The sequence below is a fragment of the Hylobates moloch genome, unplaced genomic scaffold (genome assembly GCF_009828535.3).
Source record: "Hylobates moloch isolate HMO894 unplaced genomic scaffold, HMol_V3 SCAFFOLD_5, whole genome shotgun sequence".
In the NCBI taxonomy this organism is placed as follows: Eukaryota; Metazoa; Chordata; class Mammalia; order Primates; family Hylobatidae; genus Hylobates; species Hylobates moloch.
Genome location: NW_026652280.1, coordinates 29,719,704 through 29,745,324, shown reverse-complemented (window position 1 = coordinate 29,745,324; position 25,621 = coordinate 29,719,704). Strand labels below are relative to the sequence as shown.

General features: G+C 49.1%; 1 protein-coding gene and 1 long non-coding RNA gene across 4 annotated transcripts in view; one reads left to right on the top strand and one right to left on the bottom strand.

Annotated features, from left to right (window-relative positions):
* Positions 1–4,760, top strand: part of LOC116468549 (uncharacterized) — a 36,970-nt gene extending 32,210 nt beyond the window's left edge. Inside the window, exon 4 of the long non-coding RNA XR_004248081.1 lies at positions 3,352–4,760. This is a non-coding gene — a long non-coding RNA (uncharacterized LOC116468549). The remainder of the gene's footprint in view (positions 1–3,351) is intronic.
* MYO5B (myosin VB) overlaps positions 1–25,621 on the bottom strand; it is a 374,136-nt gene that overhangs the window by 19,982 nt on the left and 328,533 nt on the right. For 2 of the 3 annotated variants that reach the window (XM_058438377.1, XM_058438376.1), the window contains exons 28-32: positions 18,091–18,330; positions 17,176–17,276; positions 7,143–7,341; positions 3,282–3,375; positions 884–1,027 (exon numbers count right to left, since the gene is read on the bottom strand). In XM_058438377.1, the coding sequence (XP_058294360.1) occupies positions 884–1,027; positions 3,282–3,375; positions 7,143–7,341; positions 17,176–17,276; positions 18,091–18,330 (778 nt within the window). Of the gene's footprint in view, positions 1–883; positions 1,028–3,281; positions 3,376–7,142; positions 7,342–10,474; positions 10,553–17,175; positions 17,277–18,090; positions 18,331–25,621 lie in introns of all 3 variants that reach the window. The other variant, XM_058438378.1, reaches the window with a different exon arrangement.

Here is a 25,621-nt window from a genome sequence, read left to right as displayed (position 1 = left end):
TGGCATCTTGTTATGTGCTTTGCAATCCAGGAGGCCTGGCATGGGGCCCGAAACTCTGCATCTCTCACCCCTTCCCAGGTGATGCTGATGCTGCTGGTCCAGGGACCATGTGTGAGCAACGAAATATGAACTGTCATTCTCACAACTCCATGCCAGCGGCATGATCCCCTTTCCTGTGCTCTACACAAGAACACTGGTGAGTAGTACAGCCACGGCCATGTGTGGCTGGTTAGGAAAGAAGCCAGGTCTGAACACAGCCCATGTGATTCCAGAGACCACATCCACATGTGCTGTACCACATAGCACTTTAAACTGTAAAGTCCTAACCAAACAGAAGGAATCTGAATCCTTGATCCACTGCTTCCCAGCTGTGTGACCTGGGCAAGTTACTAGAGTCTCCGTTTCCTTCAGTGTAAAATGAGAAGGCAGCAGTTCTGACTTAAAGGGAGGTTGTGAGGATTAAATGAGGGATGAGTCTGGCAGAAGGATGTGTCTGGCAGAGGATGTGCTCCAAAAGCATGAGCTTCCATCATTGCCAAAGCACTGGGGCCCATACAGAGCTGCACCAAGGAAAGGGGGCTGTGGCTGCTGCTGAGGAAAAGCATGTGGGCGGCTCCCCTCCCACTTCCATCCTATGGGCAGAACAAAGAAGCAGTGGGTCTTGCCATCAAGAATAGCAGCTGGAGACAGCAGGAGCTGGAGGGAGGATGAGAGTGGGTGTGGGGAGTGGAAGATGGGGGCAGGTACAAGGGCAAGTAGCAGACAGAGGGTGGGGGCTGTGCAGGAGGTGGAGGAAGGGGTGTGGGGGTTGTGCTGGGGATGGAGATGGGAGTGGGGGCTGAAGGAGGGGCAGGCAGCATGGGGTGGCACAGAGGGTCCTGACCTGTCACCAGGTTCCGGATGAGGAGGGCCTCGTCCTCTTTGTGGTACTCCAGCATGCCCTGGAAATCCTTCTCTTTCCGCTGGACCGTGACCTGCCTGTTGAGCTCATGGCGCTTCCTCTCACTCTGGGCCAACGCCTGGGCAGCTGAGCAGGAAAGAAAACAGAAAGCATGGATGAGACTTCCAGCTGCAGGCCTGAGGGTAGCGGGCATCTCTGGCGGCTGGAGGATGGGACCTGGGGCGGGGGAAGGGGCATCTCTGGCAGGTGGAGGATGGGACCTGGGGCAGGGGGCATACTGGGTTCTCCGAGCTTCCACTCTCTTTGCGGGGTCTGTTCCTGCAGCCAGAGCCACACCCCAAGTGTAAGTGAGGAGCTCAGCATCCAACACTGGGGTCCACACTCTGGATAGGGGAGAGGAAACATCCGAAAAGGCATCAGGCAGGTTTCAGACCAGAGAAAACTTGTGAAGGATGAGAGCCAGCATGGTCTGTCGCAGCTCCTGCACAGCTGTTTCTCTTTCCCTACTGACTTCTAAGGAAAGGAGATACCATTTTTCTGGGAAGTGCTTGGCTTTGGCCTGGCCCACTACACTCAGTTCCCTGTGTGTGGCCACAGCGCGGCCATCGTGACGCAGCCGCAGGGCAAACCCAGGTGTTCAGGGCAAGGCCTGGGCACTGTCTGTCACCTGTGCGCGGTGGATCAGGGTGGTGATGGTGATAGTAAGGACACGTCCTCAGCCACTAAATGCAGGTTCAGGTTTAGGAAGCTGCCAAGTGCAGTCTTTGCAACTACATAAGATGATGACTATTTGGGAAGAGTTTCGGTGGCAGGGTTGAGGGTATAAAGGCCTGGTCAACCCTCACTCAGGCCTCTCCTCAGCCTCACACCATGGTAGAGGGACAGTGGGCAACCACAGCGTTATTCCCAAACACATCTCAGTGCTGACTGCACACGGGACGCTGTCCTAAGCATGGGAACAGACACTATGGCATGCTTAATCTGTCCCTGGCCAGTCGAACTAAGGAGACACATCTGTACATTCACATGGAAACACTACGACACAGCTCAGTCAGGCACCAAGCCAGGAGTGTGTGATGTGGGTGCTGGTGGTGGTGGGCTGGAAGGACCCCACGGAGGAGGTGGGATGAAGGGTGGGTGCTGATGATGTAGGTGCTGATGGTGGTCGGGCTCAAAGGACCCCGCGGAAGAGGTGAGATGAAGGGTGGGTGGGACTCTCACATCCAGGTTCAAAGGGGCTGATCCACTGGGAGAGGACCAATGGAAGAGGACCAGGATGAGTGACACCCAGGGAAGGGTGCTCCATGAACTCCTAGTGGCTGAAGGGAGGCTCTGAGCGGAGGTGGGGAAGAGTGTGAGAGGATGAAGGCTGGCAGACAAGGGCTGAGATTTCATTCTGCAGGCAATAAGGCAACGGCAAAGGCCAGACAGTGCTGTGAAAAAACAGGACTGGGAAGCTACTAAGCAATCTGGGAACAGGGGACAAGAACTGGACACAGGGGTAGGGGCAGACACAGAGAAACATCAGAAAAGAGAGAGTGATAGGTCTTCAGAGTAAGCAAAGCTTAAAGCCAAGAGACTAGGAGAATGAGAACTGGAGGAATAGCAAATCCAAAGTTGGTGGGCACATGGGCAGATATGAAGAGAAGTGTCCCCCTGCATGGAGATCACAGACATCCCTGCCCTCTAAGAGCTTCCAGTCTAGAGGAGCAGGAGATTAAACAGGTAAAATGACACCTGTGATCAGGGCTGTGCCCAACACACAAGCAGGGTCAGGACTATCTAAGATGAGACTCAAGCCCTGGGCATGTGGCTCCTGAGCTAAGGGTGGAAGGATGTGGAGGGGTATCCAAGCAGTGAGGGGCTGAAAGAGGGTTCCAAGCAGGGTGACATATGTAAAGAGTGACACAGTGAGATTTGCAGCAGGGAGTCAGAGGGAGAGAACATTCTAGGTCTTTCTGGAAGAGTGATTTAAATCTCTACCTGAAGATCCCAGATTGGAAGTTTAATCCTGACTCCCCATAGCATGGAGTGAGGACCTTGGGGTTTAGGTCTTTGTGTTACACAGCAAACTTCAAGCCGTTTGAGGGCAGGGACCACCAGGTCACCTCTGGGTTCCCCATTCATCTAGCCCTGCATAGCCTTGCTCAGAATAAGCACCCAAACTGGCTGAATTCAAGTGTCTTTTGTCCATATTCTGGCAACTGTAGATGTGTAAGCTCATGGGATCTGACTTCTATCATGTGGCTGGACTGGACAGAGTCACCAAGGAATCAATGAAGTAGGAAGAATGTGCAGAGGGCAGGCAGGCAGCTCACACCCACAGGTGTGGCCAAGTGTACCTCTGATTCACAAAACACACTCACTCACACCCCCCTACCTTCTAGGTCCTGGGCTTTCTTCATGTAAATCTTCAGTTGCTTTTTGAGCTTCCTCTCATTCTTTTCCAGCTTTTCTACCAGTTCTTTAAGGTCCTGGAAGCAGAGGAAGCAGTGTGAGAACAGACATCAGCCTGGCCTGGGATGGTAGGGGTAAAATCCTGCTTGGAGTGGGAGGTGACCAGTGCGGCCCGTGGGCAGCCGTCAGAAATGCGCCAGGAGAGCTGCTCCTCACAGGCTGTTGCCACCTGCTCTGGAACTCAGGAAGTGGGAGATGATGAGTCAGAGTCCATTCTCTCAAGGCAAGACTCCTCCCAGGTCAGGCTCTCTGGCGCCTTGCTGAATCCCAAGCCTCCCCAAGCCAAGCCTCCTCTGGTTGCCATGCCAACCCCCCAGGAGACACACTCAGCCTAGGAGCCCCAGGGTGGGGCGGGCAGTGCCCTGGGAAGGAATGGACAGGTGGAGGTGTGAGAATGCAGGGGTCAGTGAGGTTGGAAGAGCAAGCAGGCAAGTGAGATTATCCAGGGCCCAGAGGCAAAACAGGACACTGGTGTGGCCCCAGTCCCTAGCAGCTGTTGCCACTGGAAGCCCATCAGACCACTGAGACCTAGAACAGCAAGCCGCTGAGGGAGGAGTTTGCTGTCATTAATGTCACCCCCATCCCAGCTTAGCAGTGGTCCTCTGTGGCCAGGGACACAAAGAGGAGAAGAAGAGCCCTGCTCCATCACCATTAGAGCTGGCCTCGGTGACTAGAGAGCGACAGGAAGACAGAAGCGAGTAATCCATGGTGGAGCCTCTACAAACACATTGGGTGACAACTTTTTAAGATCAGCCTGTTGACAGGAGTTGGCCCAGTCCCAGGGATGTGGCCATCCCAAGCTACACACCTAGTTATAGATGTTGTTAGGGACTTTATTCATCTTGATAAAGAAGCACATCTTTAAAAATACTTCTTAAATTGAGAGGCATCTAAAAACCCAGCTTAAATGACAGGAGAGGCAGCAGACAGTAAAACCTTAATCAGTGACCTAAGAGTGGCCTCTCTGTGAGAGGCCAGTTGGTAGAAAGGACCCAGGTGTCTAGAGAAACTTGAGCCAGGATTCTCTGTGGCTACCAAAGGTCTCCTGTGAACCCTGAGTTCTACTCAGACTCTGTCTCCCCCGTTAGGTGCCTTCCCAAGCAGCACCAAAGCATGTGACGTCCCTGGCTCCCCGGCTCTGCTGCAGTGCCACCCCTGCCTCATGCTCATATAACCCTGTCCAGATCCAATCCCACTGAATCCTCAGCTACAGCTCTGACTCTTGCAAAGGATTAACACTTGGGGCCACAAGACTTGGCCAGCCCAGTGAATGGGGAGCCCAGGGCTGCTCCAGACCGGATCAGGACCAGGACACTGGTACTATGACCACCATCAGTCCAAAGCTCCTCTGTACAACATTACCAAATCCACAAGATAAAGTATTTCTTGTGTCTTTTCCACCATTACTTTGAAAACCCTCACTACACCCTGGGAGGACAGACAATAAATGCTCTAATGCCTATTTGTAGCATCTTATACACCAGATGCTTCAAGAAGGAAAGATTAATCCAGTGGCCAGGCTTTGACTCCTGTCTTTGAGAGCTCTGACATCTCAGTCAGCTTCTCAGGAAAGCCCAGAAAATCCAATACCCCTCCCGAAATGCTCAAGCAGAGGTGATTGTAAAGATCCATGTCACTAATGGTGGCTTCGTGCTAAGACATGCCTGGGTGTTTAACCCCCAACCCCCTACAAATCCCAGAAGGCTGAATTCCTTAATGTGCTAAGTGGAATTACATAGAGCTATGCTACCCAAACTTTGTAGGGGTATTGGAACCACATGGGAATCTTTAAAGCTTGAAATCAACAAATTTAGAACAAATAAAGGGAACACAGTGCTGGCCACAGTGGTTGTAAACTTGTGGAGACACCAAGGCCCAAAGTCCTAAAGCCTAAAATTACAAAAGCTTACAGAATAATGAGTTCAATTCATAAGGAATCTTGGAAATGAAAAATGAGCACATCTGAAGATGGCTCTAAACTTTTAAAGTTGCTACCAGGAGGGACAATCACATCTTCCCCTCTACACAGACACCTTCCCAACCACTCCAGCCTCAAGCCGTTTCCGCTGACTTCCTTTATACTCCCCGTGAGGCTGCCAAGCACCTTGTGCTGTGGTTGTGTATACACGGTCTCCTCTCTGCCAGAGGTCAGTGCTTCACCAGCTGGCACACGGTAGGCAGGAATGCTTGCTAAGCAGGTGAACATACATCACCAACAGCCCCTGGAACCTGCTGCAGCTGGCTTTCCCTAGGGTTCCCAGACTCTGTCTGGGCAAATGAGGACCACGTTCTGGAAGGAGTCTCTCAGTAGGCTGCAAGCTGGAGCCCTCCTCCTCCTCCTCCTCCTTGCCCGGCCAGCAGCACAGGCCCCTACTCATGCCCCAGTGTCACCACCCCAGCAGAGGGGCCCACTGCACTGTTTCCTTTTGCTCTCTTAAGGTAGGTCTCCTAAGGTAGGACTACCCACCTCTTTCCATTCACTAACTCTCCTAAGTGTGGCCTTGGTAACCCTGTGTTGGTGTGCTGTGAGCTAACGCAGTACCTGCATGGTGCACAGCCCTCTTTATAGGGTGGTTGTTCACTGCACTACTTGGTCAATGGCCCCCCAGGGAACATAAGCCACCAAATGCATTTCCTAGGCTGCCTCCTCTACCTGGCAGAAGCTGGCCAGGTAGCTTTCTTTAATATGGTGCATTTCTTTTCATAAAGCCACCAGGTAACACATATATATGCATCAGAGAGTGACTTGCAGACAAAGAGAGGGAGAGAGAGGGAGGGAGGGAAGATCATGTGTATGTAAGTGCTATTCAGCTGTGAGTCTGGGACCCCACTTTTCCTCTTGGGATCAAGTGAACTGGCCACCCAACCACAGATGATCTGGTTATAAAGTGAAATGACAGCCATGGCTGGACTCCTGGACGGGATGCATTGTGGGCACATGAACGTGTTGCACTCCACAGGCACATTCAGCTCCAAAAGGTGATTGGCACTGCTGAGCCCCACCCTCCGACTGCCTTTACTCCTGTCTGGTTGCCTTGGTCCATGCTTTTCTTCTCCCTCCCCCTCTGCCAGTCTCCATGATTGACATCCCCTTCATACCTCCTGTCTCAGCTCAAGCCTCACGTCCTCCGAAAAGCTCGCCCCACCATTTATTCTCTTCCTGTAATACTCATTGTTAACTCAAGGCAGAATCATGCTTTTAAAAACACTATCTACTTTCTCTCCTTTATCATATATCTTGCTTCCCCTACTGACCAATCTGCAAGCTCTCATCAGACAGGGGCCCTCTTCCATTTTTCTGGCATCTGCTGGGGCTCCTTTGCTGACTGTCTGCAAAGAGGCCCCCAACAACTTCTTCCACTACTCCTCCCCTCAAGAGGTAGAATCTCTCTCTCACCATATCTGGCCTAGCCATGAGACTGGTTTTGATCAATGGGCAGAAGCAACAGTTAGTTCCGGGACTGAGTCTTAAGGGGTCTCGCTGTTCCTGCTTTCATCCTCTTGGAAGCCAGCTGCCAGGTAAAGCAGCTCAGACCAATGAAATTCGGCAAGAAGGCAGGTGAGGCCCCCCAGCCAACAACAAGGCCCCAGGCATAGGAGTGAGGCTGTCTGAGATCTTTCAGCTCCAGTGAAGGGGTCTTGACTGGAGACTTCTAGAATCTCTGTTCCTACTATAGGGCCAAGGGTCATGAACCTTGTCAGTTTTGCCAAAGGCAACCCCGATCCCATTTTCTTCCAGAATGTGACTTCCCAAGGCTGGGGTCCACTAGACATGGCTACCCACCAGATTCTCGTTGGTCAGCCGGGATATCTCCTGCTGGATGCCGAATTCCACCTGGGCCTCTGGGGAGAGCAGTAGCGTCTGGCAGAAGGTCTGCTGCTGTTTGTCCATCTCCTCCTTCAGGGCCTCCAGCTGGGCCTTGAGACGCTCCACCTCCTCCTCATGCTCCAGGCTCTGGGCCTGCAGCTGAGCCTCCAGCAGCCTGTGCCAGGGAGAGGACAGATGAGCACGTGGCCCAGGCCAGGGCCCCCTTTGTGAGGGGGCACAGGCAGAAACACAACAGGGGAGCAGCCAAGCATACAGCAGCAGCGGTTGCACATCCCACGGAGGGATGAACGCAGCAGGATACAGATGCCATGGGGACCACGAGGCAAGCAGGCCAAACTGTCCTCCTCTTAGATGATGGGAAACCAAGGCCAAAGGTACTTCTGGTCCTAAGCCTTTTTCTCGACCCTTGTTCCTCATTCTGTGAGCATAGTTTGATGGTTTGGGATTGAAAGATTGTCTCCCTGTCAAAATGTCCATCAACAGAAATACATTTCTTAAAGCATCTTTTAAATAAAAACATCTACATCTGCCCCAAAGTCCACAAGAACCTCCTTCTTAAGATAAAACTCTGGCAAAACTGAGCTAATTATATTATTCACATATTTTCCCTGTGGCAGATTCTCCACAAGTTTTAGAAAGGCAAAATATTAGCCGCTTTCTTTTTTATCTTTACCATTATTACTAGCCCCATTTTATACATACAATTACTACATACACAATTTTTATATACAAGTTTCCTCCAGCCAAAAATGAAAACTAAGACTATTTGCAAATGATCTTGGGGAAGGTGTAAGATCAGCTGGTGTCATGACAAGAAGCAGAGAGATCTAGAGATCTTGCAAAGATTGAGAAGAAGTCTCAGAACACTCTGAGTCAAAAGGCCCAAGACCAGGAGAGGTGCCAGTTACCTGGGCAATGCTCCCATCATAATAGAAGGCAAGAGATTAATGAAGGCTCATAGGCAGCCTCATCTTCAGGAAGTTAGATGCTAATATGACCATGATGCTGTCCTTCTTGGCCTTAGTTACTTAAACCAGCTTTCTGATTCAGTGCAGCAGGCTTCATATGGAAGAAAGCTAGGGTGCTGGGGGAGAGGTACTGTACTGTAAAGAGCTTCCAGACATGGTTACATGGAAAAAATCCACCCCAGTGTCTTCCAGGGATGCAAATAACGATTATGACCAAGGTAGGCACACAGGTAGGAACCAGGTTGTGCCCAGGGGACAGCTATTAGAGGCTGTGGCTGCCCTGGACGAAGGCGCCATGTTTTTAATTGTCATAAGACAGGTGGGACCATGTCTACAAGGGAGCAAGAGAGAGAGGGAAAGTCTACACTGTTGATATAAGCAACCACATTTTATGTAGCTGAGTCAGCTCCACAGCAGCAGTGGGTGTAACATCTGACTCCCAGTGGCTCCTCAACAAAGTTACATGAATGAAGAAGTGATTGAGAGAATCACTCATTCACTACAGGCGATACTACCTATTACCAAAGAAAAATAACATGAGATTTGTGGAGGATAATTGGGTAATTAAATCAGGATTTTAAATGAAATACAGCATTTAGATAATATCCAATATTGGCTACAGTAAGCACTTTAAAAGTAGTCACCAATAAGTTATACATTTAATGAGAGAGAAAAGACACTCTTGGGTTCTAGGCGAGCTGCCCTGAGGATTTCTCTCCTGCCTCGTGCAGCACGTTCACTGTTCATGTCTTATTCTCCAGGTGGACTGTAGCTGAGTGACTCAGCCAGGGTCTGTTCCTACTTAAACATTAGGCTAGCCACCTCATCGTGCAGGTGAGAAAACTAAGGCCAAAAGAGCTTTGAGGCCACGACCAGTGGCAGGGCTGATTCTAGAAACCAGGACTCTTGATTCATAGGTCTGTGCTTTATTAATGCATTCAGTTGCCGATTCATGAAACCACATCTGATCTGCTGATGGAGAGGCACAAGGAATCACCTGGCTTCATACAAGGGCCCTTCCTCCAATAAAACAAACTACTTGCTGGGACAGAAATCTGATCTTACTGAATAATAACCATGATAGTAACAGAAGTAGCAGCTAATATTTATTATTCCGTGGTTACATATCAGGCATGTGCAAAGTACTTCACCTGTATTAACCTTATTCCTTATAATGCCCCGTGAGGAAGGTCCTATTCCATTCACAAGGAAACAGACCCACCATGTCACCTTGCTCACAGATTGTGGGGCTACGTCTGAACCCAGAGAAACACTACCCTGTCAATCAGCTGAGTAAACTTTCTTTCTCCAAGAAGAGATGCTCTTGGTGCAATGGTACCTTTACTACATCCTCAGCAGGCAGCAAGGAGAAGCAGCATGAGGGCTTCCGGCTCCTGCTCCGCCACCACCTGGCTGAGGGAGCTGGGCCCAGCACTCATGCCACCTTGTCGAGTCCCGGTTTCCTCTCTGGAAAGCGAGCTCAATGATCACCAGTCCACCTCTTGTTGAGGTATGCCACAGCTCTTAAAAGCCACCTGCAGTCAACAGGCCTATGGTGTGACCATCACATGGTGTCCTTTTGGTGCATGCCTACCCTGTCTGGCTAAGCTGCTCACCCATTGCTGAGGGCCAGTGGGTTTCAGGCAGAGACTCTGATATCAGATGGAACCAGGTTCAAATTCTGAATCTTCTGCTTCACCAGCAATTTCCTTAAACCCTCCAGGCTTCAGTGTCTCCACCCCACGAAGGTGCTGTGAGGCCAGATGTCAAGGTGCATGCACTGCACTTGGCTGCCATCAGCACCAGGGACTCCCGGAGATCAGGACCAGCACACGTACTGATGGCAGGCTCTGGGGGGCACAGGTTGCATTTGGAGCACAGCCAGCAGCACAGATCAGGCAGACATTTTTGGCTGATCCTGCAGTTAGGAGGGCCAATATGTAGTGTGGAAGCAGCACAGACCCAGGATTCCCCAGAGGTATGTTTCCTTCTCAGCCTTGTTCTAAAGAGCTGTGTGCCTGCTGCCATGTGACCTCCCGCACTTGTCTCTTTCTTCACCTATAGAACAAGTGGGCTGGACCATGTGGTTCTTGAGGTCCACTAAATGCTATCACCTTGACCCAAACAACCAGCCACCCTCAGCCATATCTGCACAGCCTGGGCACAGTGACAGATGGTCAACCACAGGGGCTACCAGCCAGACTGCATGCCAACTGTTCCCCGTGCTCTCGCACCCACTGTAGCTGAAAAACGGTTAAGCATAGACATGAGCAGGCACAACGGACAAAGCAGACACAGGAAGAAAGGAATATGTTCCACCTGGCAACTTGCTTTAGGCCTTGGTAGGCCAAGCCGAGTTCTCCATCTTCATTTAAATATCCCCAATCCTCAGTCTTGCTAGAAACAAAGGACAGAAAAACAGGGTGTCCAGTGTAGAGGGAAGAGACAGGCAGGCAGAGTGTCCCGGAAAGTGAAGAGATTCTAGCCAAGGTTTGGAAATGAAAAAAAGGCAAGGCTCAAGAACTCTCATTTTCCCTTCTTCCTCTCCTGTCACCTGCAAACAGCGTCTCTCCCACAAGTTCTCTGGTTTCAGGTACTATCTTGGAAGTGGGTTCATGTGGTCTCATGTGGGGCCTGCTAATAACCCCAGGTGGGAAAGCATGCTGACCAAGAGACAGCAGAGGGCCAGCTTGTTCCGGTAACTCTGTAAATGGCAGCAAGGCGGCAGTGCAGGTAGTGTGGAAGCATTCACATAGCCTCACACATGGTGCTTCCCTCAATCAGATTGATTCAGACAAGCACAGGGAGAGATGCAAAAGGGGCTGGGAGGACAGAAACCTAAGTGTGCATGGAGGAAGCTGCAGGTAGTGAGCAGGTTCATGGTGGGGAAGGCATTGCATCTGCAGAGCAGCATGGGAAGCCCCTGGGGGACGTCAGGCCCAACCAGGGTAAGGAAGGAGACTGCAGACACTACCTGCTTTTCAATGCAGATCTTTCTGAGACTCCTTAAAGGCACAAAAATATTAACTAATCTTAACTCCAGCTCTCCTTGCAGGGTCTTTCTCAAATAGCTAAAACAAGTTTTGTGATGCTCTAGATGAGAACTGAATGATGTCTCCCCTTGACCTTGGGACTGGGGTGCATTACCACTTTTTACTCAATTTGGGAAAGCAGGACTCCTTACCCCTCTACATGCAAACTCTTTTGCTGTCTCCAAGTCACCCAGTGTCTGCCCCATGCCAGCAAGGGCCGCTGCTGGAGGTCAGGTGTGTCCAATGTTTCACCTCCACCTAGGTCCTCAACTTGCACCGCCCTGGGCACACAGAGATACTCAAGGGCCAGCAGAGTTGGGTGCAGGAGGGCAGGTAGGGGCCTGCTGCCCCCAGCAGGACTCTGCCCCATCTCCCTGCTCCTAACAGCCTCTGTTCCTGGAGTACTCCTCCTGCAGGCCAGATTCCAGCTTTCTAGGCAGGAATAATGGAGCAAGAACTGCATCCAAACAGCCCTAAATGAGGACCCGTAATCCCCTCGTCCTCATTCCCAGGGGGCAAACCATCTGTAAACCAAAAATAAAATCCTAAGGCCCCACCATCTGAAGGGACTTCCTCCTCAGCCAGGGCTCTTTTAATGTTTAACCTGAGAGACTGTTTCAGGCCACGATAGAAAGTGGGGGTCGGATGTGCCTCATTATACCTCTCCATCATTAACATCAACACACACTTTAACAAATCCCAAACTCATAACTCAGCATCATCCCGTCTCAGGTGTTAGTGCCTGCATTTTACCAGGGGCTTTCATGGCTGGTGCTTTAACCCAAAGGCACAGCTCACTGGAGGACTATAGGCACCACGGCAGTGATTCTTGGGGAGGGCCGGAAGTAGAGACATCAGCGCTCAAAGAGAACAAGTGCAGGGATCCTGGGCTCCACCCACCTCCTTTCCCACACCAGAGAGACACTGACTCCTGCACCAGGACCCAGGGTCTCCAGACCTTGCACTAAAGCTCCTTTCCAGCCTCCAGCCCCCCACCCCCCAGGGAGGGGCTGCTGGGGCTCTGTCTCAGAGGGTCACCTCACCTCTGTTGTCCCCATATAGCTACAGACTGCAGAGCTCTCTAGGGTGGGGCATGCGAAGCTGACTCACACAACAAGGAAGTTAGCATTAATGCCCAGGCCACCAGCCTCACAGGGCCATACTCCCAGAATTCTTAATTCTGTAACAAGCCAGGCACTATGGACAAAGATAAAAGTAGAGAACTGTGCAGCCCAGGCAGCCCACAGTGCTCAGGAAATCAGACACATGAGTAAATTAAAAACCAGTCAACCAACTTGCTTCAGCCATTGGTTCCCAGAGGAAAGAATCCCTGGAGGAGATCCTCCAGCTCCACTTAGGCTATTATGGGCCAAGGCCAGGGAGGGAGCGCTACCTCCTGGTGGGAAAAGAAAAAGCCCAAACTACTTGGCTCAGGATTTTTTGTTGAAAATGTAAGTGCTTGATATCAATTAATAAATCTACAAATATTTACAGAGAGACCACTGTGACACACAGAGATAAGTTAACTCGCTGCAGTCAGTCTCCAGCCACAGGAGGCAGTGAGGCTCGGCATTCAGGAAACTGGCTGGAGAACCTAGCATCAGGGCAACTCCCAGCCCCACCTGTAATGAGCCCATGGCCCGGGCTAATCACCTCCACATCCTGGGCCTCTCTTTCTTTATGGGTAAAGTGAAAGCAGCCCACTGAATTATCGCAAAGGTTTCTTCCAGATCTTTAATTAATAACCTTACTGCAAAGGTTTCTTCCACATCTTATAAAAACCCAGACAAGGCGTAGGATAGTATTTACTTGGCCTCTGTGAAGATATTGAAAACCAGGATCTACCAACCATGGCCCTGCCACAGTTAAGAACCTGCCTTCCTGAGGAAACAGATAAGGTTCCTGCCAGCTCAGAGATGGTCAGTTTCCCGGTTCTAAAAAGCCCCCTGTGTGCTCCACAGATAGCCTAACTTCTTTAGTTCATACCCAAGCTTTCTATTCAACCTCCTAGCATATTCCCTGGGACCTCTGGGAAATGGAAGGCACACTCCAAACGCCAGGAACAACAGAGAAACATCTGAGGCCCTAGGCCTGGCCACATGAGGGTGAACGGTTTGTGGATTGATATGACCCAGCCATGAAATCACAGCAGACCCAAACTGTGCTGCCAACTCAGGACCAGCAGAACTTTGGGAAACATAAGGAAATGATCACCTCCTTGAAAAAAGCCAAGAGCTCTTAGTCAGAACTGGTTAAAGCTGGGCCCTCTGGGGGAGGAGCTGGGCAGAAGCTAGCTCTTCCTGCCTTCTTTGCCATTCTGAGCAAGGCAGCCCACAGCAGCCGAGGCTCAAGGTCAAATGAGCCAACAGCGCCGAGCAAATCTTGAGACTGCACATAGTTCCTTGTCAAACACAGTCTCCGCTGTCCTGGACAGGCCCCTGGTGTGTGTACGGGGAGCGGGGCGGGGTGGGGGGGTGTGAATAATAATCCCAGGTGCACCCGACCAAGCCCAGGTGGCAATGCCTGGAGGCCTCCTGTCTTGCTGGGGACCTGCTGGGTGGAGAGGAGCTGCTAGGAGGTTTTCTGGGACTTCAGGAATGCACCAGTCTCACTTTGGAGTTCTGCACTCTTGGTAAGGCTTGGGTAGAAGTGGACAGGAATCAAAGAAGCACTGTCAAAGAGCCCATCTGGAGCCCTGGCCACACTCCTGCCCCTACCTAACTCTGACTTTAAGTGCTCACCCCGAGGTGAGGCTGGGCTGAGGACAGTGGCAACTTGTGCCCTCCTAACCCACTTCCCCATCCTTCTCCCATATACAGCCCTGAAAAGAAGATAAACTGCCCAGCACCCAGCTCATGTTCACAGCCCTCTTGCCCCTTCATTTTCCTATATATAAAATGGTGATAATGATGCTGGTGTCTCTTAGTTCCTAGAGGTAAAAAAGGAGAAAGCTTTGTGGAAGCAGAAGTGCCACCCGCATTCCTGCAGCTCCTCTCAGAGCAGACTCTCAATAATAGCTTCTCTCCCCAGAGTTCGAAACAAGGGAAAAGACACAGTTATAGGGACCAAAACTAAACTCTATAAACTTACGAAGGTTAGCAAGTGATAAAAGTTCTGAACTTGAGGATCATGAATGCTTAAGGAGGCTATGACTGGGAACGTGATGGAAGCCCCCAGAAATCTAAGCAAAATTCAGCATATGAGTGTAACCTGTTCTAGGGAGAGGATAGATGTCATCAAAATTCTAAATGATCTCCCACAAATCACACATGTGTAGATATAATTTATATTTAAACAGTAGAACTCTCCATTACAGAAAAACTGTAGGAAAGGCAGAGCAGCTGTCTATCTCCAAAGCACCCCAGTTGCCAGGGTGGCCCTCATGGTAATGGGAATCCCCTTGTCATGGGCTCCACAGAATCCCAGTTGGGTCCCTGTTCCCTGCCTCTCCTCCCTCAATGCTGGGATTTGCAGCAATCATGAACACTTCCCAAAGCTAAGGCCAGACTGGGAGAGAGGCAGGCCCACCATGGCCACTTCCACAGCACCTGGTGCAGCACACACTGCGGAGCTGGCTCTTCAGGCGACCACTCCCTAGGGCAGCTGGCTCCTTTTCTGTACTTAACTCAGTTTCACAGGCTATTAATTTCCTATTGTACGCCAGGCTTGCTGGGAACAGAATTATTTTAAGATATAATAAAAGCTATTTTTATTTTATCACCATCATTATTATTGCTGTAAAGGAAGACAAATCCAGGGTATCAAGCAGCCCCTGGGAAAACCTAAACTGAGGTCTGGATCCCTGACAACCTCTGCATGAATAAAAGGGGCTGCCAACGGTGAGGGCTCTGAAGATCGGGGAGATATGCACATCGCTTGTCAGACCAAGCACATGGCTGCTTCTTCCTTTCTACTTTAATATCACCTGGGCTTTTTCTTTTTTTTATTTTTTTATTATTATACTTTAGGTTTTAGGGTACATGTGCACAATGTGCAGGTTTGTTACATATGTATCCATGTGCCATGTTGTTTTGCTGCACCCATTAACTCGTCATTTAGCATTAGGTATATCTCCTAATGCTGTCTCTCCCCCCTCCCCCCACCCCACAACAGTCCCTGCAGTGTGATGTTCCCCTTCCTGTGTCCATGAGTTCTCATTGTTCAATTCCCACCTATGAGTGAGAACATGCTCACCTGGGCTTTTTCTTATTCATCTCATTTCTTATCTTCAACCCAAGATAATTTAAAATCACTAAATCTTGACTCCAGTTTTAGCACTGAGTCACCTTCATTCCTTTTCTCCCTCCTTTAGGGAAAAGAATTATACCTCTCTTGAAATAAATTTAATTTCCTCCTGGAGCCTGCAACACCACCTTCAACTTCTGATTACCTACTCAGTGGTTGGAAGCCGCCCCAGCCTAAGTCAAGCCTTGCGGATTCTACCTTGACTCAGGCACAGGCCACCCGCGGGCCTGAGCTGTTCCACCCCTCCGGGCCTCAGTCTCCTCCTCTGCAGAAAGAGGGACTGGATGAAAAGATCTGGGAATCAAAGCACCAGAAGTCTTCAGTGACTCTGTGACATTCTTGCAAAAAAACTTAAAGTTGCACTCACAGTGCCACCTACTGACATTTGTGGGAAATGTTTGCTGTTTTCACCAATTTTGAACAAATACTTAATGATCAACATTCTATTAGTTGAGGTAAGAGAAAGGTAGCCAGGGAAGAGGCCAGCTCCGTCCTTTTTTTATTTTTATTTTTTTGGAGACACAGTTTGGCTCTCGTTGCCCAGGGTGGAGTGCAATGGCGTGATCTCGGCTCACTGCAACCTCCGCTTCCTGGGTTCAAGCAATTCTCCTGCCTCAGCCTCCCGAGTAGCTGGGATTAAAGGCACCCGCCACTAAGGCACCCGCCACTACGCCCGGCTAATTTTTGTATTTTTAGTAGAGACAGGGTTTCACCACATTGGCCAGGCTGGTCTCAAACTCCTGACCTCAGGTGATCTGCCCATCTCGGCCTCCCGAAGTGCTTAGATTACAGGTGTGAGCCACTATGCTCGGCCAGCCAGCTCCGTTTTTATAGGTGCCCACAGGGGTGTGAGGAAGCAGAGATGATAACAACGGTATCACGGCAGTAACACTCATCATGTGCGCACCACAGGCAGGCACTGTCCTAAGTCCCTTACACAGATGATCGGAGCCCACGCCATCTTCCCCAAAGCCACAGGAATGACGCCGCTATGGCTGTCCCCAGTTCACAGACGAGGCAACTGAGGCACCTATCGGTCATGTGACCGCTACTAAACCGTGAGGAGTGGACTCAGCAGTGCACCTTCTCAGACACTCTGCCTTGGGGGTCTGCGTTCCGTCTGCTGACGACGCTTGGCCCTGCTGCTGCCCTCAGACAATCACTCTTGCTTGCCTTAACCCTGGCTCAGCTCATCTTCGAGGGGACAGTGGTTGCTAAACTCACATCCAGGGAGATCTCATTTTGGCTTAGACGGTGGAGATGAAATGCTCCTATTCCACCCCCAAGTGCCCAGCTTGGGTTCCATCTGTTCTGAATGACAGAGGGTGGGACCCCACTGTGTGACACACACTGCATGCATGAGAAGGGCATTGCAGCAGGTGGCTAAGCAGCTCTCTGCCAGTTAGCCACCCCCCACCCCCCTCCCCAGCCAGCATCCTCTCAAGGAGAAAAGCTGTTCTCAGCCAGACCTTCCTATTCCACTCCTGTCATCTTCCCAGGGAAGCTCCCTTCTCCTAATCCGTTTCAAGGGACCTGGGCTCTAGATGCTGAGAGTGTGTTGCTCGAGCCTTGCTGAGCTAACAGTAGGGCAGGGGTTCTGACTCAGTCTTTCCGTGTCCTCTAATAAATAATTCTCTGATGCTGAGCACATGGTCATCACCTGAGGAAAACCCCAGACAGACTCGGCTGGGCAGGGCCCTTCTCCGCGGCCTCGTCCAGCAAAGTTGACTGCAGCGGCCTTACCTGTTTGTCTGGCAGACCCCGTGATAGGCCTCAATGGCATCCTCCTGGTCAACATGCTTTTCACTGTTAGGCCAACTTGATCTGGCATTAATGTTCGGCTCCTAGAAAGCCCCAGATAAAAAAATAACTCTGGTTAAACGATTGCCACAAAATGGCTTTATATACAAACAGGGATAAAAACATGCCTTTGGGAAAAGACAAAGGCCTGGAAAGAACAGAGATAACCACAATCAAACCCAGGCCAGGAACATGACTCCAAAAGGTCACCTTGGAACAGACACAGAACAACGAGGCCAGGCTGAGACAGCGCTGCATGTGGGGCAGTGGGGGAAGATGGCCAGGAGGTACCGCTGGGAGGAGAGAGCACCCAAGCCCAGATCACACAGGTAGACCCTGGTTTAGCTGGAATCCTCCACACTCGTCAGCACCTGCTTACCCCAGCTGTCCCGGGGCTCATGCCCAGAAGTGGCTCAGGCTTTTAGAGCCCATGGAGTGACCCACGTGGCCTCTGTCCCCACCCTCTGGCTCTAGTCTGTCCCAGAAAGTGAGAACATTAGGAAAATACAGTGAAAAGGACTTGTGACCCTGGAGGACTGAGAAGGACCAACGACTCTCTCCACTCCAGAAAGCAAACAGCAAGGGGTATGAAGTGAAAAGGCCACCCTGAGGTTACCTATTAAACATCTTCATAATAACTTCAGAAGAGTCTAGAAGCTTGTAGCTGCATCCCCCAGGGAAGGTCATGCTGACAGGGCAGCAAGTCTTTTGCTCTGCCTTTCTAGAGGCGACCCCACAGCGAGAGACTCTGCTCTTTCAGGTTTTAGACCCTCGTGGGTAAAGATACATTAAAAAAACACTAATCTACCACCTAGGGTCACCCTTCAGCAGCCCCACCGCGGGCCGCCATCTTGTTACCGCGTTCCTGCCGGCGAGTCGCCGCTGGTCGGCGCTCACGATCTGGGTCCTGAGGATGAGCACTTCCTCCTTGCGCACCTCGAGCTCCTCGTGGGCCAGCTTGAGCTGGTTCAGCAGGAGGCTGTAGCTGTCTGGGGAGCCGTGGCTGGAGTTATTCTGCGTGGCTTGGTCGGCCACGGCTTTCCTCAGCTCATTCAGGTCATTCTTCAGCTTTTTGTTCTCTGACTCCAGCTCTTGCCTCTGGAAGACAGCCCAAGGGTCGCTGCCATTACTCCCTGCCGTAGGACCCTCTCCCTGTGTGGGCCTCCCCTCCTCCTGTCCACTGGAAAACTTCGTTCTTTAAACGTTGAAACACATGGAAAGTTCTGACTGCCATCAGCAAGCAGTCAAAGCTGGGGCCTGGATGTGAACTCATGACTTCAAGTCACAAGCGTGAAGCACCTGCACAATGCCTCCAGAGCGGCAGTCTCCGAAGTGATTCAACAGTGTTTGTGTTTCTAAACACGTTTGGCTGTGAAACTCTTCCTTGTGGAAATGCTGGGCTCACAATTTTAAATGACATATAGTAAACATAAGAATTCCTAGAATCCAAATATGCTCACACGCTTTGTGACTTTCCAAGAAAAGATACAAGAATGCAGGATTTCCTAAATTTATTTGCCCAGAGAACCCCTTGCTCCCTATTTTTCAGGAAGCATCATTTTTGTCCTCGACTAATTAGACTTGGAAGATACACCAGAGACACAGTTTTGTTGTTTTGGTCATATAGAAAGCCACCAACTGTCACTGTCAGCAGAGGAAAAATACCTACATACAGAATCGAATGTGCTATTGGAACTCAACTTTGGAACATACTTCATATTTTCTGGGTAGTACATTTAACTTTGTGTTTGAGATGAAGTCTGATGATCACACACAAACTGCCAGCAGGACCCTGGGATACATGAGATTCAAAATTTCCCAAAGGAAACCCAAAGATGTGGATGAGTATGCATTGGTTGCATGTTTGTTACAGAGCCATAGCATGATGGAACCAGGAGACCGCTGGGGAGAATGAATCTCTTGATTTGCTGAGTGAGGAAGCTGAGCCCAGGGAGGGGGAGGGCTCCCAACTCCTGGTCCAGGGCGCCCCCGTGACTCCACCATATATGTGGTGATTTCCTGAAGATTTAGAACCATGCACAGAGATAACTCTGCAGACATGATGAGGGCCCCAAAATAAGGTGATTAATAATGATCACTGATGAGTCGCCAAGCCTATGGTGAGTCTATTTACTAAGTTCAGGAGTTAAGGATCCCCTCAGTGCCTGGGCGATCTTCTGGCAGCCAAGGTCATCCTCAGGAGAGCCAGAGTCACATGCTAGAGGAGCACTGGGTGCGGAGGCAGCCCTGGGTCCCCTCCTGGCTCAAGGTGCACACTGCACAGTCCTGGAAACTTAGCCTCCTCAGGTGTGGCTTAAGGGAGTGAGAACAGCTGGTGGCTAAGGTTTCCTCCAGCCTTGATAGGCCAGAACTGAGCTCGGTGACAGCTGTCGGCTGGGTGCCTGTGCTGACAGCCACGCCAAGCCCTACTCAGCTGTGAGATTGTGCCTCAAGACAAAGAGAGCCAGGTTGGGTGAAAGCTCTGGCTGTTTTTCAAGGATTTCTACCCAGGGCACATCTGTGACATTTCTATTTATCCCATTCTCTAAGCATTCCTGGACACCATCTCCCCTAACCATACCCCACTGGTCCCCTACCCATCACCTCTCCTCTCCACTCCCCTCTCCTCCCCCACAGGCTCACTACCATTCCCTCATCATCCTTTCTGGTCAACAGTGCCAAAAGAATATGCATGCTTTATTGTGGTAAAAAATATAAAACACAAAATTAGCCATCTTACCTATTTTTATTTATTTATTTTTTTGAGATGGAGTTTCGCTCTGTCGCCCAGGCTGGAGTGCAGTGGCATGATCTCGGCTCACTGCAAGCTCCGCCTCCCAGGTTCACGCCATTCTCCTGCCTCAGCCTCCTGAGTAGCTGAGACTACAGGTGCCCACCACCATGCCTGGCTAATTTTTTTTTTTTTTTTGTATTTCTAGTAGAGATGGGGTTTCACCATGTTAGTCAGGATGGTCTCGATCTCCTGACCTCGTGATCCGCCCGCCTCGGTCTCCCAAAATGCTGGGATTATAGGCATGAGCCACCATGCCCGGCCCCATCTTACCTATTTTTACATGCACATTTCAGTGACATTAAGTCTATTTATGTTGTGCAACCATCCACACCATCCATCTCCAGAACTTTTTCACCTTCTCCAGCTGAAACTCTGTCCCCATGAAACACTAACTCCCCATCCCTGCTCCTTATCTGCTACAACCATCATTCTACTTTCTGTCTCTGAGTTTGACCCTTCTAGGTACCTCATATAAATGGAAACAGATGAATTTGTGTGAAAGACATATTTTTGATGCACCCAAATGCTATGCCATTTCAGTTGGAGAATAAGGGAGTCCCATTCCCCAACCCTGCCTCCCACCAATCTTCATCATCTACCTTCTTCAGGCCAGGCACTGTGCTAGGTGCTACAGGCATAACACCTGCTTAGAACCTACCAGTTACACTAAAGTACAGATCATGGCACTGCAGCCTGGAACACACCATGACACAAGTAAATCCAGAGTGACTGGGGAACACAGAAGAATGCCATCCACTGACTCAGAGGGGTAGGGCCAGAGGGTAAGGGGAGGGAACAACTGACAGCTAAAGGACAGGAGCAGCTAGCTATGTGAAAAAGGCAGACAAGAGGCCTCCAGGTACAAAGGCCTCAGAGAAGGAGAACAAGCAGGACTTGCCGGGGAAATGCTGTCATGCAGAAGGCAGAGCAGCGGGGGTGGGGGTTAAGAGATTCCAAAACCCAGGGAAGGGAGCTGGATCCAGGAAAAGGCAGTGAACTGGTCATCGCAGAGCTTCAGAAGGGGTTCCCTGGTTTCCATGGGGAGATGGGCCACTTGGCTGGAGTACAACGTGGCATGGCCCATGGCAGGGAGCAGAGGGAGATGTGAATGAGATGCAGAGATTTAGGAGGTGGAATTGTCAAGACCTGGAGACTGCTTGGATGTGGGAAGTGGGTGGGAAGGAAGTCTAGATGCTTGGGTGACGTGTGTCATCTATTGAGACAAGATGGGGTTTCAGGGTTCAGATGTGTGCAGCTGTAGTCCCCACGGCACAGTGAGCAGTTGGAATTACGGGCTAGAGATGGATCAGTATGTTGGTGAGGACTGAAGTCTTGGGAGGATGTGTGGGTGGGTGGGGGTGAAACCGCCCTAGGAGAGTGTGCTGAGGCTGAGCCCTGCACACTGCATGCTTCTGATTTCCTGTCCCTGGGTAGCCCTAGGTTAGCTGGACATTGGACTGGGCAGGAAACCTTTCTGTAGAGAGTTTGGGTGTCTGTTTCTTAAACTTCAGTCCATCCCTGGAAAGCACCCTATGAGGATGACCACTACAAAGTAGATAGTTCACACGGGATGAGCGTTACCACTGGAGGTGGCACAATTTTGAATAAGGGTTCATTGAAATTCTATATATAGTCAACACTATACCACCATTCTATAACTTTGTAAGATTTTAAACCAGTAAAACTGATCTGTGTTCCATAAAACAAGCTAAAGTTGTGAAAATGGCTCTCACAAATCTATCCACAGTAAACAGTAATGGATATAGTTTGTTTTAAAATTATGAGGAATTTTAATAAAATGGACAGTCCAGTTCTCTCTCAAAAAAAGCCTAGTTTCATCACAGGATTATTTATAAAAGTAAAACATGAGAATATATTCATCAGGTAGAGAATGGATAATTGTGATAATCCTGTCATAAAATTTTAATCAACCATGGAAATCATGTGTACAAAGACGTAGAAAAATGCTCGTTATAGTGAGAAAAAAGGCAGAATAAAAATTATATATGAAACAACTATATAAATATGCATATAAAAAGCATTAGAAATAAATATCCAAATAATATCAAAGACTGCCTTTAAGTGGGAAGAATATGGATTTTTTAAAAATTCTCTAAATTTTCTTGTATTTTAAAATGTTTCTAAGATGAACAGAATTAATAAATTTACAAATAAAATGAAAAATGTCTATAAAAAGGATACATTAAGGAGAAAAAAAAAACACTCAAAGGGTTTTCTCAGTTGAGTCTTTTCTGATGCACGTTCAACATTGGATAAGCCAATGGCTGGATAGTCAGTTGAGGTGAAAAGTGTTTAAGTGCCAAGCTGGACTCTTAGTTCTCTATCATTCTTGCACAAACTCTGAGTCAGTGGGTACCATCTCCTGATTTGAATCCAGCTCTGGCTGATAGCAGGTCGATAAAGAAAAACCAACACTGCTGCTGGCCGTAAGCAGGGTCTGTCTGCCCAGCCAGCCTCCAGGTCAGCACAGTCATGGCTCCTTTTGGCTACCAGGCCTGTCTCAGGCACGAGGGAATGGTGAGCTTCCCCCTCTGCTGATCCTAGAGCCACCCCTCCTGCCCTCACCATCCCTACCACTCATTCTCCTCTGCTTTCGCACACTGGCCGGGGCTAATAGTCACTGCAGGGAGACCCATCTTCCATCCACCCTACTCAGGCCTCCGGGGACAATGCTCTGCAGGAGTGACTGGCCCTGAGAACCCTTCTACATGACCTTACCCCAAATGGGGGCACCTAAGCCTTGTGCAGGGCACGTAGTCAATGTGCTTCTGCCGAGAGCTGCAGTTACTTTTTGCATTCCAGAAGGATCAGCAGAAATTTCTAAAATTCTGGTAAAAGGGTTTAAGCAAAAAATCACTACTTGTCAAGGGGTCTTCCTAGAGTAGCCTCATCTCATGCATGTACCTGTGGGCAGCTTTTTCAAATCCAACTGAATAAGGATCAGGTTGGAAGAGGCAGCTGAGTGGCCAGGTGTGTCAACTCGTCATCTTAGCGCTTTGACTTAGCTGCTCAGGTAGAGTCTATACTTTTGGAGGGCACAGTACACTTCCCATCCCTTTGCACACTTCAGAGCATTCAGGAGGGATGTGCACAGCGGGAGCTCACTAAATATAAGCTGACTGTGTTCTGCCTAAAAGCCCAATTTCCATTATTATAAAAAATACTAGTAAGTGGTAATAAAGTCCCCTGAAAGTCTGGGCTGGACCTGGTTGACAAGCACCCAAGCCAGCCTCTTCAACATGAGTGCTTCCTTACAGTGGGTAATTTTAACCCCAGGGGTCCCCAGGACCAGCCTCTGTGACAAGGCCCACAGGTAAAATCATTTCATCAGAGACAATGCTGGGAAAACCAGGTCTCACACCCTCAGAATCCTGGCCTAAGTCAACAGCAGCAGAGTGGAGCAGCTATTTAGACTTGTGGCAGTTTAAGACAAATATTTATTGTGCCCTCTCTGTGCCAGGCCCCATGCTTGGCAGTGGAGACGAGGCCTGTAAAATCAAGAAGGGGCATCTTCCTCAAGGACAGCTAAATGGGAGGAGGAGTTTCTGCGCTGATTTTAATGCAGGAGTCTGGGAGGCAGTTTCGTGGGTAGGATAGTACAGTGGTTCTCAGACGTAAGTGGGCAACAGAATCCCTTGCAGGGCTTGTCAAAACAGATGGCTGGGCCCTATCCCAAGCTTCTGATTCAGCAAGTCTGGGAGGAGACCTGAGAATCTGCATTTCCAGCAAGCTCAGTGATGCTGATGCCATCAGTCCCACATCTACTCCTGGGAAACTACTGGGCCCCTCTCATTAGTTCTAAAAGGATGGGTGGGATTGATGCCCCGAAAGTGCTACCTATAATAGTTCACATGCTCATCTTCATCCCCAGGGGCTAAGCCTCCCTTGGGAAAGGCGGGTGAAGGCTGGCATGCAGAAGTCCCCTTGCTGCACGCATTTATCCCACTGAAAGACTCCCAGGCTCCTTGGAGGGTTTTGAATCTTTGGAATATCACATGAGGAAAGTAAGTCTAATCAACAACTCCAGAAGGAGATCTCTATGACACACCCTCCTATGCCATCTCTGTGGCCGTGGTTGTTTAAAAAGTCAAATGGTGCTGGGAAACTAGACATCCACAGCAAAAGAATGAAGTTGGGCCCTTACCTCACATCTTCAACAAAGATTAACTCAAAGTGGATCAAAGGCCTAAATGTAAGACCTAAAATTGTAAAACTCTCAGAAGAAAACATAGGGCAAAAGCCTTATGACATCAGATTTGACAACAATTTCTTAAACATGACACCAAAGGCACAGGCAACAATATAGACAAATTGGACTTCATGAAAATTTAAACATTTTGTACACCAAAAGACACTATCAGAGTAAAAAGATGACCCACAGAATGGGAGAAACCATTTGCCAATCATGTATCTGATAAGGGATTAATATCTAGAATATGTACAGAACTCCTAAAACTCAACACAAAACTCCAAACAGCGTAATTCAGAAATGGGCAGAAGACTGAAAAGACATTCTTCAAAGACTACATAGAAATGGCCAATCAACACATGAGAAGATGCTCAGTATTACTAACTATTAGGAAAATGCAAGTCAAAACTACAATGAGACATCACCTTACACCTATCAGAATGGCTACTATCAAAAAAGAAAAGAAAAGAAAATACTAAGTGTGGGCAAGGATGTGGAGAAACTGGAACCCTTCTGCACTGCTGGTGGGAATGCAAAATGGTGCGGCTGCTATGGAAAACAGTATAGCAGTTCCTCAAAAAATTAACAATAGGATGGCCACATGATCCAGCAACTCCACTTCGGGGTATATACCTAAAAGAACTGAAAGCAGGGTCTCAAAGAGATACTTGTATATCCCTGTTCAGTACAGCATTATTCACAATAGCCAAAACAGAGAAGCAACCCAGATGTCTAACAAATGGATAAGCAAAGTGTGATCCCTATACACACAATGGGACACAGTCTTAAAAGATGGACACATGCTACAATAGAGATCAACCATCAGGACATAAATGTTAAGTGAAATAAGCCAATTACAAAAAAATACTATATGATTCTACTTATTTGAGGAACCCAGAGTTGTCTAATGCAGAGAGACAGAAAGTACAATCGTGGTTGTCAGAGGTTGGAGGAGGAGGAACTGGGGAGTTGTTAATGGGTACGAGCTTCAGTTTTAAAAGATGAAAAGAGTTATGGAGATAAGTGCTGGTGAGATGCTAGCATAACATTATGAGTGTATTTAATACCATTGAACTGTACACTTAAAAAGGGTTAATTACAATGGTAAATTTTTTGTGTATTTTACCACACTTTAAAAAATTAGAAATAAGCCATGGGAATGATTCAAGGCTGTTCTCCTGGGCAATGTAGCTGTTACCAGAGTTATTTATTTTTTGACAAGTCAAGTGCAGCAGTAAGACAGGGGAGGGAATAGAACAAGGAGTTCTATCTGTAACAGACTGTGAACAGTCCATTGAGATAACTCACTACATTCAGACCAACCAGCCAGAGTTATTTGTAGTCCTGTAAGTGACTGGCAGGTAGGCTAAATTCCCACATTACCA